Source organism: Terrapene carolina, unplaced genomic scaffold, assembly GCF_002925995.2.
Source record: "Terrapene carolina triunguis isolate 2854851 unplaced genomic scaffold, T_m_triunguis-2.0 Scaffold68, whole genome shotgun sequence".
Classification (NCBI taxonomy): Eukaryota; Metazoa; Chordata; order Testudines; family Emydidae; genus Terrapene; species Terrapene triunguis.
The window spans coordinates 82,034,223-82,048,584 of record NW_020664419.1 but is presented as its reverse complement, the minus strand read 5'-3'; the positions used below and the strand labels follow the sequence as shown (position 1 = coordinate 82,048,584).

The 14,362-nt window shown below is 45.2% G+C and overlaps 1 protein-coding gene across 1 annotated transcript in view; it reads left to right on the top strand.

Annotated features, from left to right (window-relative positions):
* Positions 1-10,978, top strand: part of GRIN2B (glutamate ionotropic receptor NMDA type subunit 2B) — a 227,847-nt gene extending 216,869 nt beyond the window's left edge. Inside the window, exons 9-12 of the mRNA XM_024193868.1 lie at positions 791-951; positions 3,140-3,327; positions 5,942-6,180; positions 9,080-10,978. Coding sequence (XP_024049636.1) covers positions 791-951; positions 3,140-3,327; positions 5,942-6,180; positions 9,080-10,978 — 2,487 coding nt within the window. The remainder of the gene's footprint in view (positions 1-790; positions 952-3,139; positions 3,328-5,941; positions 6,181-9,079) is intronic.
* The last annotated feature ends 3,384 nt before the right edge of the window (positions 10,979-14,362 follow it).

Genomic DNA, 14,362 nt, shown 5'->3' with positions numbered 1-14,362 from the left:
CCTGTCTCCCTGTTGTATGGATTTTAAGGAGTCTTGATAATTGGCAGTGGTAAATTTTACTGCTCATAAAACTCCAGAGAGCATTGATTGTGACTTGAGTTAAGCAAGTGGCATATAAAGTCTTATTGCCTTGCAGTCATGGGGGAGTTTTACAATGAGTGTATTTCTTGGAAGCAGTAAGAGGTTTGGAGGTTTACTTCCACCATCCTTGTCTCAGGCATCAGTTGTTATTAGTGAGGGGCATACCTTCAGCAGCAGTGGGATGTTGAGTCAGGAGACATGCCCAAAAGCGGAAAGCAAACTCATAGTTTGCCAAACTTGAGGTGGAACTGTTGTGAGAAGAGCCTTTCCTCATTATTATTTCAGTTCTCCCTGCCCCAGGAAGCACAGAGGTGAAAAATGTATATATATATTTTTTGGAAATTGATAGAGTCGGGATAAAAATGATATATTGTATTTACTGAAAATCCTTTCTTACCTGTGTATATTTTTAAAAATGAAGGATTTAAAAAAAATCTAACTTATCTTTTTCCTTCATGATGGTTGGTTATTTTTTGCACTTCTTTCAGGTTGGAAAGTGAAACTAGATGGATAAGATAGGCACCAGCCAGATGCTGTTGTGTTTGGAAGTAGGGGAGTATTTAATTTCAAAAATATCCACTCAACCTTAAAAGAAGCTAACTTCAGCGTCACTACAGATGTTTTCTCTCTCATTAAAGTGGGTTCTTTCATGCAAACTACTGCTTATTGCTGAACAATTCTGAGGAATTTTCTTTCTCTGCCTTTCTAGTTCCAGAAACCTAACGACTTCTCACCCCCTTTCCGATTTGGGACGGTTCCCAATGGCAGCACAGAGAGAAACATTCGCAACAACTACCCTGAAATGCATAGCTACATGGTGAAGTTCAACCAGAGGGGGGTGGACGATGCCCTATTCTCGCTGAAGACTGGGTGAGGCCTTCTCCTTCCAAACTTGTCCATACCATGAGCTTGGCTTCTTTTCCTGTGTGTCTGGGGCTTTGAGGATCATTCTCCATGATTTATTGCAAAGGTGACATCCACCATGACAGCTGCCAGAGTGATTTGGCCTTGATGCTATTTGCAACTGTTTTTGTCAGTTTTCCTCTAACATTTGTACAAGTGATTTTTGTTTGTAAGAATATTTGCGGAAGGAGAAAATCTTGTGAATACTTGTTAGTACCCAGAGCCTCACTCCTGCAAGCTGCTCCCTACAAGCAGAGCCTTATGCAGAGCAGCTTGCAGGGTGGGGCCAAAGTTTGCTCCAGAAGTGTTTGTACAATCATCTTGAAATTTCTTTGATTTCCCTCCTCTGTTTTGTAAAAGATTAAGTCAACTAGGGAGCAAAAGCAATACCATGTGACTTGATTGACAAGTCACACACCAGTATGGCAGTAATGAATATTGTATAGTGGAAGGCATATAGTCAAAGCAAATAGTTTGCAAATGACCCATAGGGGAGAAAATCTTTGCATAAAGTGCCTGTCAAAATTTTTTGAATCCTGAACAGATCTGTGAAAATCAGAGGCTCTTCATAGATAATTTGGAAAACAGAGAGGGAAACATTCACTGGAAAAAAGTATCTGCTCTGAACAACTTGTGTAGGTCTACCAGTCACTATGCTCCCCTCCGAGAGCTAGGTAGAAGCCATATCTAGTTTGCAGGTCTCTGTATGAATAAAGCCCCCACCTTGCTAAACTTCCCTCTAGTTTTCAGGGCCCCACCCGATGTAAAAAAGATCCTTGTACCTTGAGCCTCACTCTGGCTTGCAAGGCCCTGCACCCTCTGATAAGGTTTATTCTGAAGCACTACGGGCTGTTCAGCCAATTTAATTATTAGATTGACTGAACATTTCTAACCTATTTGCCAGGCTCAGAGGAGCGTAGCCCATCACAAATGACTATACTGTTTCTGGATGCCATCCTGGAAATATACATGTCAAGATAGGCATCATCCAGGAAATATATATGCCCTGAGATAGATGTCATCCTAGACATGTATTCTGTTCAGGAGAGATGTCATCCCTGATACATAAATGCTCTGAGACAGACTTCACTCTAGATAGGCACATGTACTGGGATACTGGCCATCCTGGAAATCTGCTTACAGTGGATTAGAACGATGTAGCTGTGAGTGTATGTGGGAAATGGAAGGTCTTTTGTCCTATATAAAAAGTGGTTCGGTTCATATTTAGTGGTAGCATTTACTCCTCAGCTATCTGATTATTTGGAAGATCCAAATTCCTATTCAGGTATTTCCCCTAGTTGCTCCCCCTTGTACTTGCCAAAAAAAAAAAAAAAAAAAGATTATTTTACTGGGATGCAGAGAGGGGCTCCCAACAGACTGCTCTACTACCTGCCATCTCTCGAGTGTATCCACCCTATCATGTAATCATATAGCGTCAGTGTCGGTGATTCCCCTGAGTCTGTACTGAACTCTTTTCTCCGTGTTCTGCTAGCAAGGCACTGTAACGCTAAAGCTACTGTCTTCATGGTGAGACGTAAGACTGCTGTCCTAACCACTTGTCACAATTAAAGATCCCATGGGATTTTTCACAGTAACATAGGAGTTAAATTCAGGGTCCTGACCAAATCTAATCTGAATAATTACATTCTGCTTAGCTAAGTCACATCAGCAGTATCGGTTGGAAATGGCCTTCTTCCTTACTTCAAGTCCTAATTTGTTGTGCAGTATTTATGTATTCAGTAAAGTACTTTAGGATCCTTTGGGGTGAAAGGCACTATAGAAATTCCAGATATTATTATGAACATAGACCTCCCTTCAGCTTCCTCTTCATTCAGACTTGACCCTGTAATAGACTTCTGTTCTAATGTTCCTTCACACTGCCTCTTTGGAGACCATGCTGGATGTCAGGGAGACAGAGATGAATCCTTATCTAATCTAACTCAAATTCAAAAAAGATTCTCGTCTCAGATTTCAGTTCCTGTTGAAGGTTCAGGAGGCAACATACAGTATTCCATCTGGACGGGTTCCTCCCATCCTTACTTAGTTAAGGCCACTGTTCTCGGTATCAGCAGTTCCTTTCAGTTATGTGCAATGATTTGAACTCACACAGAATCTTTTCTTTACTGTATTCTCCCTTTTCCTTGCACCCGGGCAGGAAATTGGATGCATTCATTTATGATGCAGCAGTGCTAAACTACATGGCTGGCAGAGACGAAGGCTGCAAGCTGGTAACGATTGGTAGTGGGAAGGTTTTTGCCTCCACTGGCTATGGCATTGCCATCCAAAAGGACTCGGGCTGGAAGCGTCAGGTAGATCTTGCCATTCTACAACTTTTTGGTGATGGTAAGTGGTCTTTGCAAAGAAGTATGGGGCTTCCTCTCAAATTTCCAGATCCTGGCTGTATGGAAATGGGGTTCCCTCCCTGACCCTAACATCTTAGATTTGGTAAACAGTGCAAGAGTAGTGAAAAAGCATGTTGGGAGACGGATGGGGCTAGACACACACAGTTGGGTATGCTTTATGCAGGTTAATAACAGCTTCAGGGCTAATATCACAAGTTCCAAAGGTTTAATGAGAATTAAGCCCCCAAAAGTTCAGATGTGTATTTGAAGTTTATCTGAACATCTTCACTCTGGAAATCTTGTGAGAACAGGCTTTTCCTTGTCAGATTTTTGGTACTTCTTGGTTTTAGCCATAATCAGAAATCCAAGTGAGAATGGAGCTTTCAGTAGTTATTTCCGGCATGCCTGTGTTTTCCAGGCACCCCCACCAAGCTGTGCAACACCCATGTGATCAATAATTAAACATGCCTGGAGGAAAGAGAAAACTAAACTTTCTTAAACCTAAAAATAAATTAATAAGTAAACAAGTTGGGGATTCAGGGATAAATTTTGTAGTGAAAGATCTGATCAGCTTTTACTGTATACAAGCTGGTGTGCCCCAATCCTTAGTGGATAAAATACTGTCACTTTAAAGATATGGTGGATTGTTGGTGGGATTGGAGCTTCCTTTTTGTTAGAATTTTCTTCTGCTTTTTCTCTCTCTTTCACCCCACTCCTTTCTGGATATTCTTTTTAGAAAATTAAAAATGTTGATCTTATTTTGTAAATGAATAGGAAGTCTAAAATCAGAAAAAAGTCTGGTATAATAAATACAGGAAGAACACAAGAATTGACTTAGGTTAACAGGACAGTGGGCCATCAGTCTGGTAGAGCAGCGGTTCGCAAACTGTGGGGCACGCCCCCTGAGGGGGTGTGTGGAGGAACATTCAGGGGGCTGAGTGGCAACACCAGGTGGCTCGTGCCAGCCCTGCATGGTGGGGCCCAGGCCAGCCCCACAGGGGGTGGGGTGGGAGCACCACCTCCATCCTCTGACTCATCTCAGTGGACCACCTAGTCTGTGGGTCAGTGTGCTGCGCTGGCTTCCGCTCCTGGCAGCTTCCATGCCCAGCGCTGGCTCCACTCCCAGAGACCGTCGCACATGCCTTCCCCTACCCTGAAAACCCGAGGGGAGAGGGGCAGGTGTTGGCCCTGCCTTAGTGGTGCATCCTGCCTGCCAGGCAGAAGCAGCCTGCTGCTGAGGAAATCTTGGTTGAGAAGTAATGGAGGTGGGGTGCAGACAGATTCCATTAATGGTGGGGGTGGGGGTGGCGTGACTGGAAAAGTTTGCACACCATTGTGGTAGAGTATTCTTTCTCCAATAATAGCTAATACTGAATACTTCAGAGGAAGGCATAAAAATCCCATAACGCCTCTAAGTGCAATATGACACCATATAAATATGGGGAATTTTTTCTTGTCTGTGTCTGATCCCGAAAAGTGTGAGTAACTCCCATCTTCCCCAGAAGCATGAAAAACATTACCAAGACAGAGTATTTCTCTGTTTTTGAATCTCTTTATAGATCCTGAAAATCCTGTACTAGGGATGAGTGTGCAATAAATCTAAGCAAGGAAATATTTATTGTTACTTAGCATAAATTGGCAATAATTTATGCTGGTTAGAAATTTGAAATTTTGACAAAATTGGAAAAAATAAATCAAAAACACTGAAAACATTTTTGTGAAAGTGTCAGTTTGTTTTTGACCAGCTATAGAGTTGATTGAAAAAATTTAAAATATGAAATTTCAATGAAAAATTTCATCAAAATTTTGAATTTCAGCCTAAAAGATTTTCATAAACGTTTTGGCTCATTTGTTGGCCTGTGCTAGTAGTAACTGTTTTCTCTCTCCTACCCCAAAAACATAACATTTTTTCACATTTTATTGAAATTTACCAAACGAGAAAGTTAAAAACCATGTATTACTGCACTTGGAGATAATTGGTGTCATCTTTTACTTTCAATCCTGCTTTACAGCCAGTTAACAAAAACTTAGTTTTATGAAATGTTATAATTCTTATATATTATCATTTCATTTCTGAATCTTTTAAGAATCTTTACTTCTCCAGTAAGTAAATGTTTAAGTATTTGCATTTGGTATCTCAAGTTTTATTTCCTGATAGTGCAAAAATTTTACATTGATAAAAGTTTCAGTAAAGTGTTTGGAACTAAACACTTTAAGTTATCCCTCAAAATTCACAGAAAATAAAAACTGAAACTTCCTAAGGTTAAATAAATGATCTGTCAAAAGTTATAGACTAAGTAAACCTCTGAAAGGAATGTAGTTTATTTAATCTGCTATATGCCCTACTGGCCTGGTGACAGGAAATATTGCAGAGCTGGCAACTGGCCTAGTTCACCCAGTCAATGGAAACTGGCTCAGCTCATCCAACCAGTCAAAACTTCCCCCATCAATCATCTGGTTCCTCTAGCCCCCATGACCAGACAGCTGGTGTGCAAACAGGGCTCAGCCATTGGAAAAGACCTATCCAGTCAGCTTCTCCTACCCCAGTCCACTTCTACTCCAGTCTCTCAGCCAATGCAGGATTGACTCAACTTTATCTGTCTGTCTCTTTCCAGGGGAGATGGAAGAGCTGGAAGCTCTCTGGCTTACTGGAATTTGTCACAATGAAAAGAATGAGGTAATGAGCAGCCAGCTGGACATAGATAACATGGCAGGCGTCTTCTATATGCTGGGGGCAGCCATGGCCCTCAGCCTTATCACCTTCATCTGTGAGCATCTCTTCTACTGGCAATTCCGCCACTGCTTCATAGGCGTCTGCTCTGGCAAGCCTGGCATGGTCTTCTCCATCAGCAGGGTGAGTGTCTTCAGAAAATGGAAGGAACAGTGCGGAGGTTAAGTCATATAGTTATAGAAATTAGAAATGGGGTAGTCCTACTGGATTCTCTTGGCCATCCCTCTTACACACAGCCAGCATAAGGCTGTTGCCTCCACTATATTGTCCAGCATTTTGACCACTCTGGCTTTCAATGTTACAAGGGTTGCCACCACTTTGCTTGGGAGAACTGCTTTTTCCTCAGTATTTCATCATTTCTGCTCTCTCTTGGAATTGGGTAATGGTGAGGCAGTCGTGAAAATGGGAAACAATATATAGAAAAGTTAATGTAACTTTTCTATCCCTCCAAAATTGTTTGAAAGGGCGCTGAATTCTTGGAGGAAAGGTTGTGGCAGTTCTTCTCCATCAACCAATTCTCCTCTGGTCTTAGTTAGAACACCAAACTTAAATTGTCCTGTGTGTTGGAGCGATTCAGATAATTCTGTGAGAAATCAGCACTGTCTTGTGATTGTTTTGAGCAGTAGGAGGTCCCTAATCTAAATTCATACTGTGACCAACACACAAGCCCCTGGAAAAAAGGATAGCCACTTGCCCTCAGCACTCACTCAGTGCAAAACCTACCTTAAACATTCCCCTTTCAAGAGTCTCCTTTATCTCTAAATGAGCTTCTCCAGGTAGTCATTTCTGTGTGATCCTTCTTCTCCTCTTGTACATAACATTTGTGCCCCATTTAGAGCTTTCTTTCTCTTCTTCCTGCTTCTGGCATCTCCTTCTGCTCCATTCTGCAGTGAGGTTATAGTTCTGTGTTTTTGATATCACCATCCCTGTGACAATAAAGTGGCTGTATGAAGAGTGCTACACTGTTTGGGGGAATTAGATGGCTCAGTTGAATGGGCAATAGGGGTACAAAGTCCTTCTTATATCACCAGTCCCAATCTTATGCCAGGTTGGAGAGCAGGTGGGAGAACTGGATGTGTCAGGAGAGTATTAGCAGAATGCAGATCCTTTTATCTCTTGGTTATCTGTACAAATCTGGGCCTGGTTGTGGTGACTAAAAGTCATTAACCTTCTGCTAGTTGTTGGATGACCTACGTCACTATGTGAAATGACTTGGTGGTCAGTCCACTTTATAATACACTGGTGTTCACCTCACATTTGACATTAATTGGACCCCAGATTGGTAGTCTCACTAAGGAGGCAAATGACGAATGAGTCATGGAATCTGAACACCTCTCTCACCATAGAAGTGGTCCTTATGTGTCATGGCTGAGATGCACTGGTTGGGGAAACATGGAGAAATCTTGCACTGCTGCTGTCTGTTTTGCAGTTGAATTGAGGATTTCACTTTCCAAGGATGTCAATCTGATTCCTGAACTAGGGGTCACCAAATGAAATGAATAGGCAGCAGGTATAAAACAAACAAAGGAAGTATTTCTTCACACAATGCACAGTCAACCTGTGGAACTCTTTGCCAGAGGATGTTGTGAAGGCTAAGACTATAACAGGGTTCAAAAAAGAACTAGATAAATTCATGGAGGATAGGTCCATCAATGGCTATTTGCCAGGATGGGCAGGGATGGTGTCCCTAGCCTCTGTCTGACAGAAATTGGGAATGGGTGACAGGACATGAATCACTTGATGATTACCTGTTCTGTTCATTCCCTCTGGTGCACCTGGCATTGGCCACTGTCAGAAGACAGGATACTGGGCTAGATGGACCTTTGGTCTGACCCAGTGTGGCAGTTCTTATGTTTTATGTCATCAATGTTAGATTTAACTTGAAAGTAATTAAAAAAATCTGTTGTGCCTTACTCAGCTAAACACTAAAGGGCTAAATACCCATTCATCGGTCCTGCTCTTTCTCCTCATTTCCTTTTCTAATCTGTGATGATGACAAGAAAAGCTTTCTCCTTTTTAACCAGTCCCCGGCCAGCTTGATTCAATGATGTCTGAGAGTGAATTTCAGGGCAAAACAAGACTATCCTGAACTCCTTGCATCCACGCAGAAATTCAGTGTTTGCCCAATTCTGAGGCGGCTGTTCTCACAGACATTATCTGTGGTGCTGATGCCCATCTTGGAATCCAAAGTGCCAGCTGCTGGGTTCGAGTAACTCCCACTGACATCAGAGAGCTTTGCTTGTATACTGCAGGGGAGATAGTTTTGTCCTTGGAATTAATGGCTTTTGAAGAGGACCCTTATCTTGTGAGGTATTGATTCCTTCTACCCCAAATAAACGAACGTCTTCCCAAATGGAAACTATCATTATTATCATTTAATATTTAATTAATTTATTTATACTAGGATAATCCCTAGAGGTCCCAATTAACACGAGGGCCCTATTGTGCTAGGCACTGACCATACACTTAATCAGAGACAGTCCCTGCCCCAAAGAGCTTATGCTGTAATCTAAATAGAAAAGATAGACAAAGGAAATGTTATTCCCCTTTGATAGCTGGAGACATAGAGAGGCTAAGTGACTTGCCCATGGTCCAACAGGCAGTCTGTGATAGAGCTGGGAACAAAACCCACATTTTTTGAGTCCCTGTTCAGTACCTTAACACAATGCTGTCCTTCCTCTGTAAACTGTTCTGTTGATGAAAGGTGAATGGGAGAAAAGAAGAGAGGGAGAGGAAACGAGAGGGAGCAAAGAAGAGGAAGAGAGAGGGAGAGGAAGGAAAAAACAGAAAAGGGGGGGGGCAGGATACAGAGGGAAAGAATACTCCGTGTTGATAGATGCAGGTTTGACCTCATTTCATAGTGATGCAAGATTGGCAAACTCTAGGGTCCCATGCTAGAACAAACCGTTTTCTCTGCTTCCCTGGCTCAGACTCCCCTTAGCTCAGTTCTCCCAGCCCCGTGACTTCTCCTTTCTGCCCACCTGCAGAAGCACTGATCTCTGTCTCCTCCATTTCATTTCAGGGTATCTACAGCTGCATCCATGGGGTAGCCATTGAGGAGCACCAGTCAGCGATGAACTCCCCCACAGCCACCATGAACAACACCCATTCCAATATCTTGCGCCTGCTCCGCACAGCGAAGAACATGGCCAACCTGTCAGGTGTCAATGGCTCACCGCAGAGTGCCCTGGACTTCATCCGCCGCGAATCCTCAGTCTACGATATCTCTGAACACCGCCGCAGCTTCACCCACTCTGACTGCAAGTCTTATAACAACCCGCCCTGTGAGGAGAACCTCTTCAGTGACTACATTAGCGAAGTAGAACGGACCTTTGGCAACCTGCAACTGAAGGACAGCAACGTGTATCAGGACCACTACCACCATCACCATCGGCCCCACAGCATTGGCAGTACCAGCTCCATCGATGGACTATATGACTGTGACAACCCACCCTTCTCCGCTCAGCCCAGGTCCATTGGTAAGAAGCCACTGGACATTGGTTTGCCACCTTCCAAGCATAGTCAGCTAGGTGACCTCTATGGCAAGTTCTCCTTCAAGAATGATCGCTACAGTGGCGGAGGGGGCCATGATGACTTGATCCGCTCAGATGTCTCTGACATTTCCACCCATACGGTGACCTATGGCAACATCGAAGGCAACGCCGCCAAGCGGCGGAAACAGCAGTATAAGGACAGCCTGAAGAAACGTCCAGCTTCAGCCAAATCGCGGCGGGAGTTTGATGAGATTGAGCTGGCCTACCGCAGGCGCCCGCCCCGCTCCCCAGACCACAAGCGCTATTTTAGGGACAAGGAAGGGCTACGGGACTTCTACCTGGACCAGTTCCGGACCAAGGAGAACTCACCACATTGGGAGCATGTGGACCTGACGGATATCTACAAAGAGCGGGGAGATGAGTTCAAGCGCGATGCTGTAGGGGGCGGAGGGTCCTGCACCAACAGGGCCCACCACAAGCATGGGTCAGCGGACTTTGGAGGAGCCAATGACCACAAGCATGGTGTTGTGAGTGGAGTGCCAGCACCATGGGAGAAGAACCTGACCAATCTAGACTGGGAAGACCGGGCAGGGGCTAATTTCTGCCGTAGTTGCCCCTCTAAATTGCACAACTATACCCCGGCAGTGGTGGGGCAAAACTCCACCCGCCAACCCTGCATCCGGTGTGAGGCCTGCAAGAAGGCAGGCAACCTCTATGACATCAGCGAGGACAACTCTCTCCAAGAGCTGGACCAACCATCTGCCCCGGTGCCAGTGACGACCAGTGCCACCTCCTCCAAGTATCCTCAGAGCCCATCTAACTCTGCCTCCAAGGTGCAGAAGAAGAACCGAAACAAGCTCCGCCGGCAGCACTCCTATGACACCTTCGTGGACCTGCAGAAGGATGAGTCAGCCCTGGCTCCCCGCAGCGTGAGCCTGAAGGACAAGGGCCGCTTTTTGGAGGGGAGCCCCTACGCCCACATGTTTGACATGTCGTCCAGCGAGACCGCTTTTGCCAACAACAAGTCCTCAGTGCCCGCCACCAGCCACCACCACCACAACAACCCTGGCAGCAGCAGCTACATGCTCAGCAAGTCACTTTACCCTGACCGGGTCACACAAAACCCTTTCATCCCCACTTTTGGGGATGACCAATGCTTGCTCCATGGCAGCAAATCCTATTTCTTCAGGCAGCCTGTGGTGGCAGGTGGGCCCAAAGCCAGGCCGGACTTCCGAGCCATTGTCACCACCAACAAGCCAGTGGTCTCAGCCCTTCACGGGGCTGTGCCAGCCCGTTTTCAGAAGGACATCTGTATAGGGAACCAGTCCAACCCCTGTGTGCCTAACAACAAAAACTCCAGGGCTTTCAACGGCTCCAGCAACGGGCATGTTTATGAGAAACTCTCCAGTATTGAGTCTGATGTCTGAGTGAGGGGAAGTGTGTGGGGAGCGGGGGAGAATGTGGAGTGTGGGAGGGCAGGATGGGGTCAGACCTGGTGCCCATTTGCTGCTCTCCTGGTTCTTTGTGGAACACTGGAGTTCTGAGTTCTCTCTAGGGCAGCACTGGTGACAAGTGCCACCTCTTTCTTTCCCCACCCCCTTTATCTCTTTCCATTTTCCCACTCCCTCCTTCCTCCTCCATTCCTGGTCATCACACTTCCGTTGATGTAGGAATTGGGTATCCTCGCTTAGGGTGTCCCAGGTGGAGAAGAAGGTGCGTGTCTGGGCTGAGGCAGGGGAAGCTGTGTGGGCAGGAACAGTGACCGTATTGTTTCGTTTTTTTTTTTAAACTCCAAACAGCGAAGGGATATGCAAGCGCGTGCGTGACAGGAGGAGAGAGCAGAAGAGGTGGAATGGACACAAAGGAAAATGCTCTATCAGGCAATTCTTCCTAAAACTGTTTAGAAAAAAAAAATTGAATACATGGATAAAATGAAGGAGACATAACGTGGGATTGACTTGATGCACTTACATACTGGTTATATTGAGGTTCTCTTTCATTTTTTTTTTCATGAAGACTATGGGGGTTTAGGGCTGAAATATGTATTTGCATATACACTGAGAGATTTACACTGAAATTTGGAATCATTTTCTGGAGGTGGGAAGGGTGATTTGTACGCAGGACTGGCTGGTGGTTCCGTGATGATAACGCAGCCAGCACATCTGTGCCAGACTAGCAGGAAAGGTGGCGGAGGATATTGGGTCTGGGGTGGGACAGCAACGCTGAGGTCAGGAAGCCTGGGAGATGACTTTGCCTTCACTAAAACGAGAGAAGCTTGGGGGTGGGAGGTAAGGCTTGGCTTGTTCCTTAGCAATTAACTCATTGTTAATTTTGGGCATCATTAAATCATGGGATCAGTTTATAAGGCGAGTTGGCTTGTAGGTGGGTATACACGATCATACTATACTTGAAATGTCTGTGGGGAAAATGAAATAATACCACAAACGGAGTGCGTGTTCAGCTAACAAACCCAGCAGGACAAAGGTTGAGAAGCTGGGGAAAAGGCAAAGAGCGTGAGTGTATGGGAGAGACAGATGTGGAGATCTGTCACCCTGCCACTTCAGGAGATGTCAGCCTTGTTTTGGCCAATGTAAAAGGAGAGGGGCAGGTCAGGAAGGGGCCTGATCCCTCCTCCTTCCCCTCCCCCTGCCAGGCAGAGAGAAATATGTCACAAAATGGCACAGGGCGCTCCCTGCTGATGGTGGTACAGTGTTCTGAGTCTGGCTTTGAGGGAAAAGGAGGTGTGAGGAAAACGTGTGAGCGTGGCAGCAGCAGGGGACTGCTTAAATGCCTACATGCGCACTTGCTGAATACGGGCTTATGTTTGCTATTGAATGTGCTGTGGAAACACATGGCTTGTCTTCCAGAGGGCAGGCGGGGAATGACATAAATAAATGACAACACTCACAGCAGCTATGATGAGGTCTGAAGACTAGAGGTGGTAGGGTGGGGGGAGAGAGAGTGTGTGTGTGTGTGTGTGTGTGTGTGAGAGAGAGAGAGAGAGAGAGAGAGATTGAGAAATACTAGCACAGGTGCTAAGCTGGAATAGCCTAACGCTGTAGTCAGCTTTCCCAGCAAGCATGGTATCGGTAAAAGTGGTTTTCTTTCCACTGTATCATTTTAGATGCAAACTAAACTAAACGGAGTGATGGTGAGAGTGAGATGTCCACTTCCCCTTTCATTTGTCTTCTTTAACAGGAAGAACTGAGGTGAGACCCCAGGTCAGCACCTCCCATCCTGAAACTTGTGGTACAGACCCTGAATTTTTTTCATGGATCTGTCCCATTGTCCTGCCAGTCTTCATTCACACGGGGGATGGTTAAAAAAGCCCCACATTTGCCTGGGGTGGCACATAGAAATGACCCTACACAGAGGAAGGCAGCCATTTTTTTCAAGCAACATTTCCTCGAGCTGAGACCCCTCACTCCCTCACACTCCTCACTGCACCCCAGGTGATTTTATCTTGCTGTCTTTCCTTTTTTAAGCCAACAGAAGACCTCTGTTTTTTTAAAGCTGGGACTGGGGGGCTGAAAAGTCTCATGGTGTGAGGGGAGGGTGGGCAGAGTGGGAGGTTTGTTTAGATTTCACTGAGGAAATTATAGGGGAAGGAGTTGAAGGGTCTTTGAATTGCCACCCATGGTATCAGGGGAAGAGACCTGCTTATTCCTTCCCTCTCCTCCCTTTAAAAGAAAAGCCAAATGAACTAACCTAGCAATCTGCAATCCAGAACACGAGGCGACTGGTCAGAGCCCACTGACAGTGGCCACCAAGAAGGCATTCATTTCATTTGTAAATATTTTTTTCTATTGCATTTTGTATAAATTGATGTTTCTCTTCTCGTGAAAATTCAGCACGTTCAAAGTGCTTTGCAAACAGGGTGGGAGGGAGGGTGGGGTGAGGTTGTTTTTGTTTTGTTTGTTTTCTATGACTTTCAGGCTGTGTATTTGGAAGCGGTTTACGCAGGTCGAGGCCGTGCAAATGGGAGAGCAAGAGAAAATCATGTGCACTGTGTTCCCTCCCGCGCCCCAGTACCACCCCTGTCACCTTTATCTTCATGAATTGAAGATGCTGGCATGTCACCTCGATCCTTGCCAGCAGGGTATTCATGCCATGGTGGAAGTACTCCATCTTCCCTATTTGATTATAAACTCTGTTCCAGCATCTGTCTGTAGAATTTGGGCTTCAAGACATTGCTCTGTCTTGCCAGTGATGGGGTTAGCCATCGATTTGGGTGTTCAGTTTGGGTCATCACCCAGTGGTATAGAGACTTCTCCAATACTGCTTTGGTTTACAAATCTTGGCGCTGGGAAAGCTTGCAAGATTTCTGGTACTTCCCAAGGGTTTTTTGGCAGCTGGCAAGAGCAGCATGTCTCTGATGGTTATTTCAGTACTTTCCCCTCACCCTGTTTGCAGCTGGAACCAGAAAGCTCAAAGATGATGCTGGGAGAGAATTAAACGGAAAACAAACCAAAAAGAAGTCAACAGGACTATTTCAAACCTCTCTAAAGGGTTCAGATTTTGTGTTTTGGGCAACGTTTTGGTATGGTTCTCATTTTCTCAGAACTGGTTTGCTCCGTCCCTAGTTCCAGTGATTGGCAGATAATGGTTTGCCGTGATAATTAGATTTAGCATTTACACTGTATAGCGCTGCTCACGTTCAAAGTGCTTTGCAAACATTAGCCGTGCCATGAGCCACATGAATGGCTCCTCTGAGGACAACTGGAAATGTGGGACTGGCAGCACCAGGCTGGACTATTGGTCAGCCTACAGAAGTCTGGTATCTTGCCTTCTGCCATTTCAGGCCAGACCAT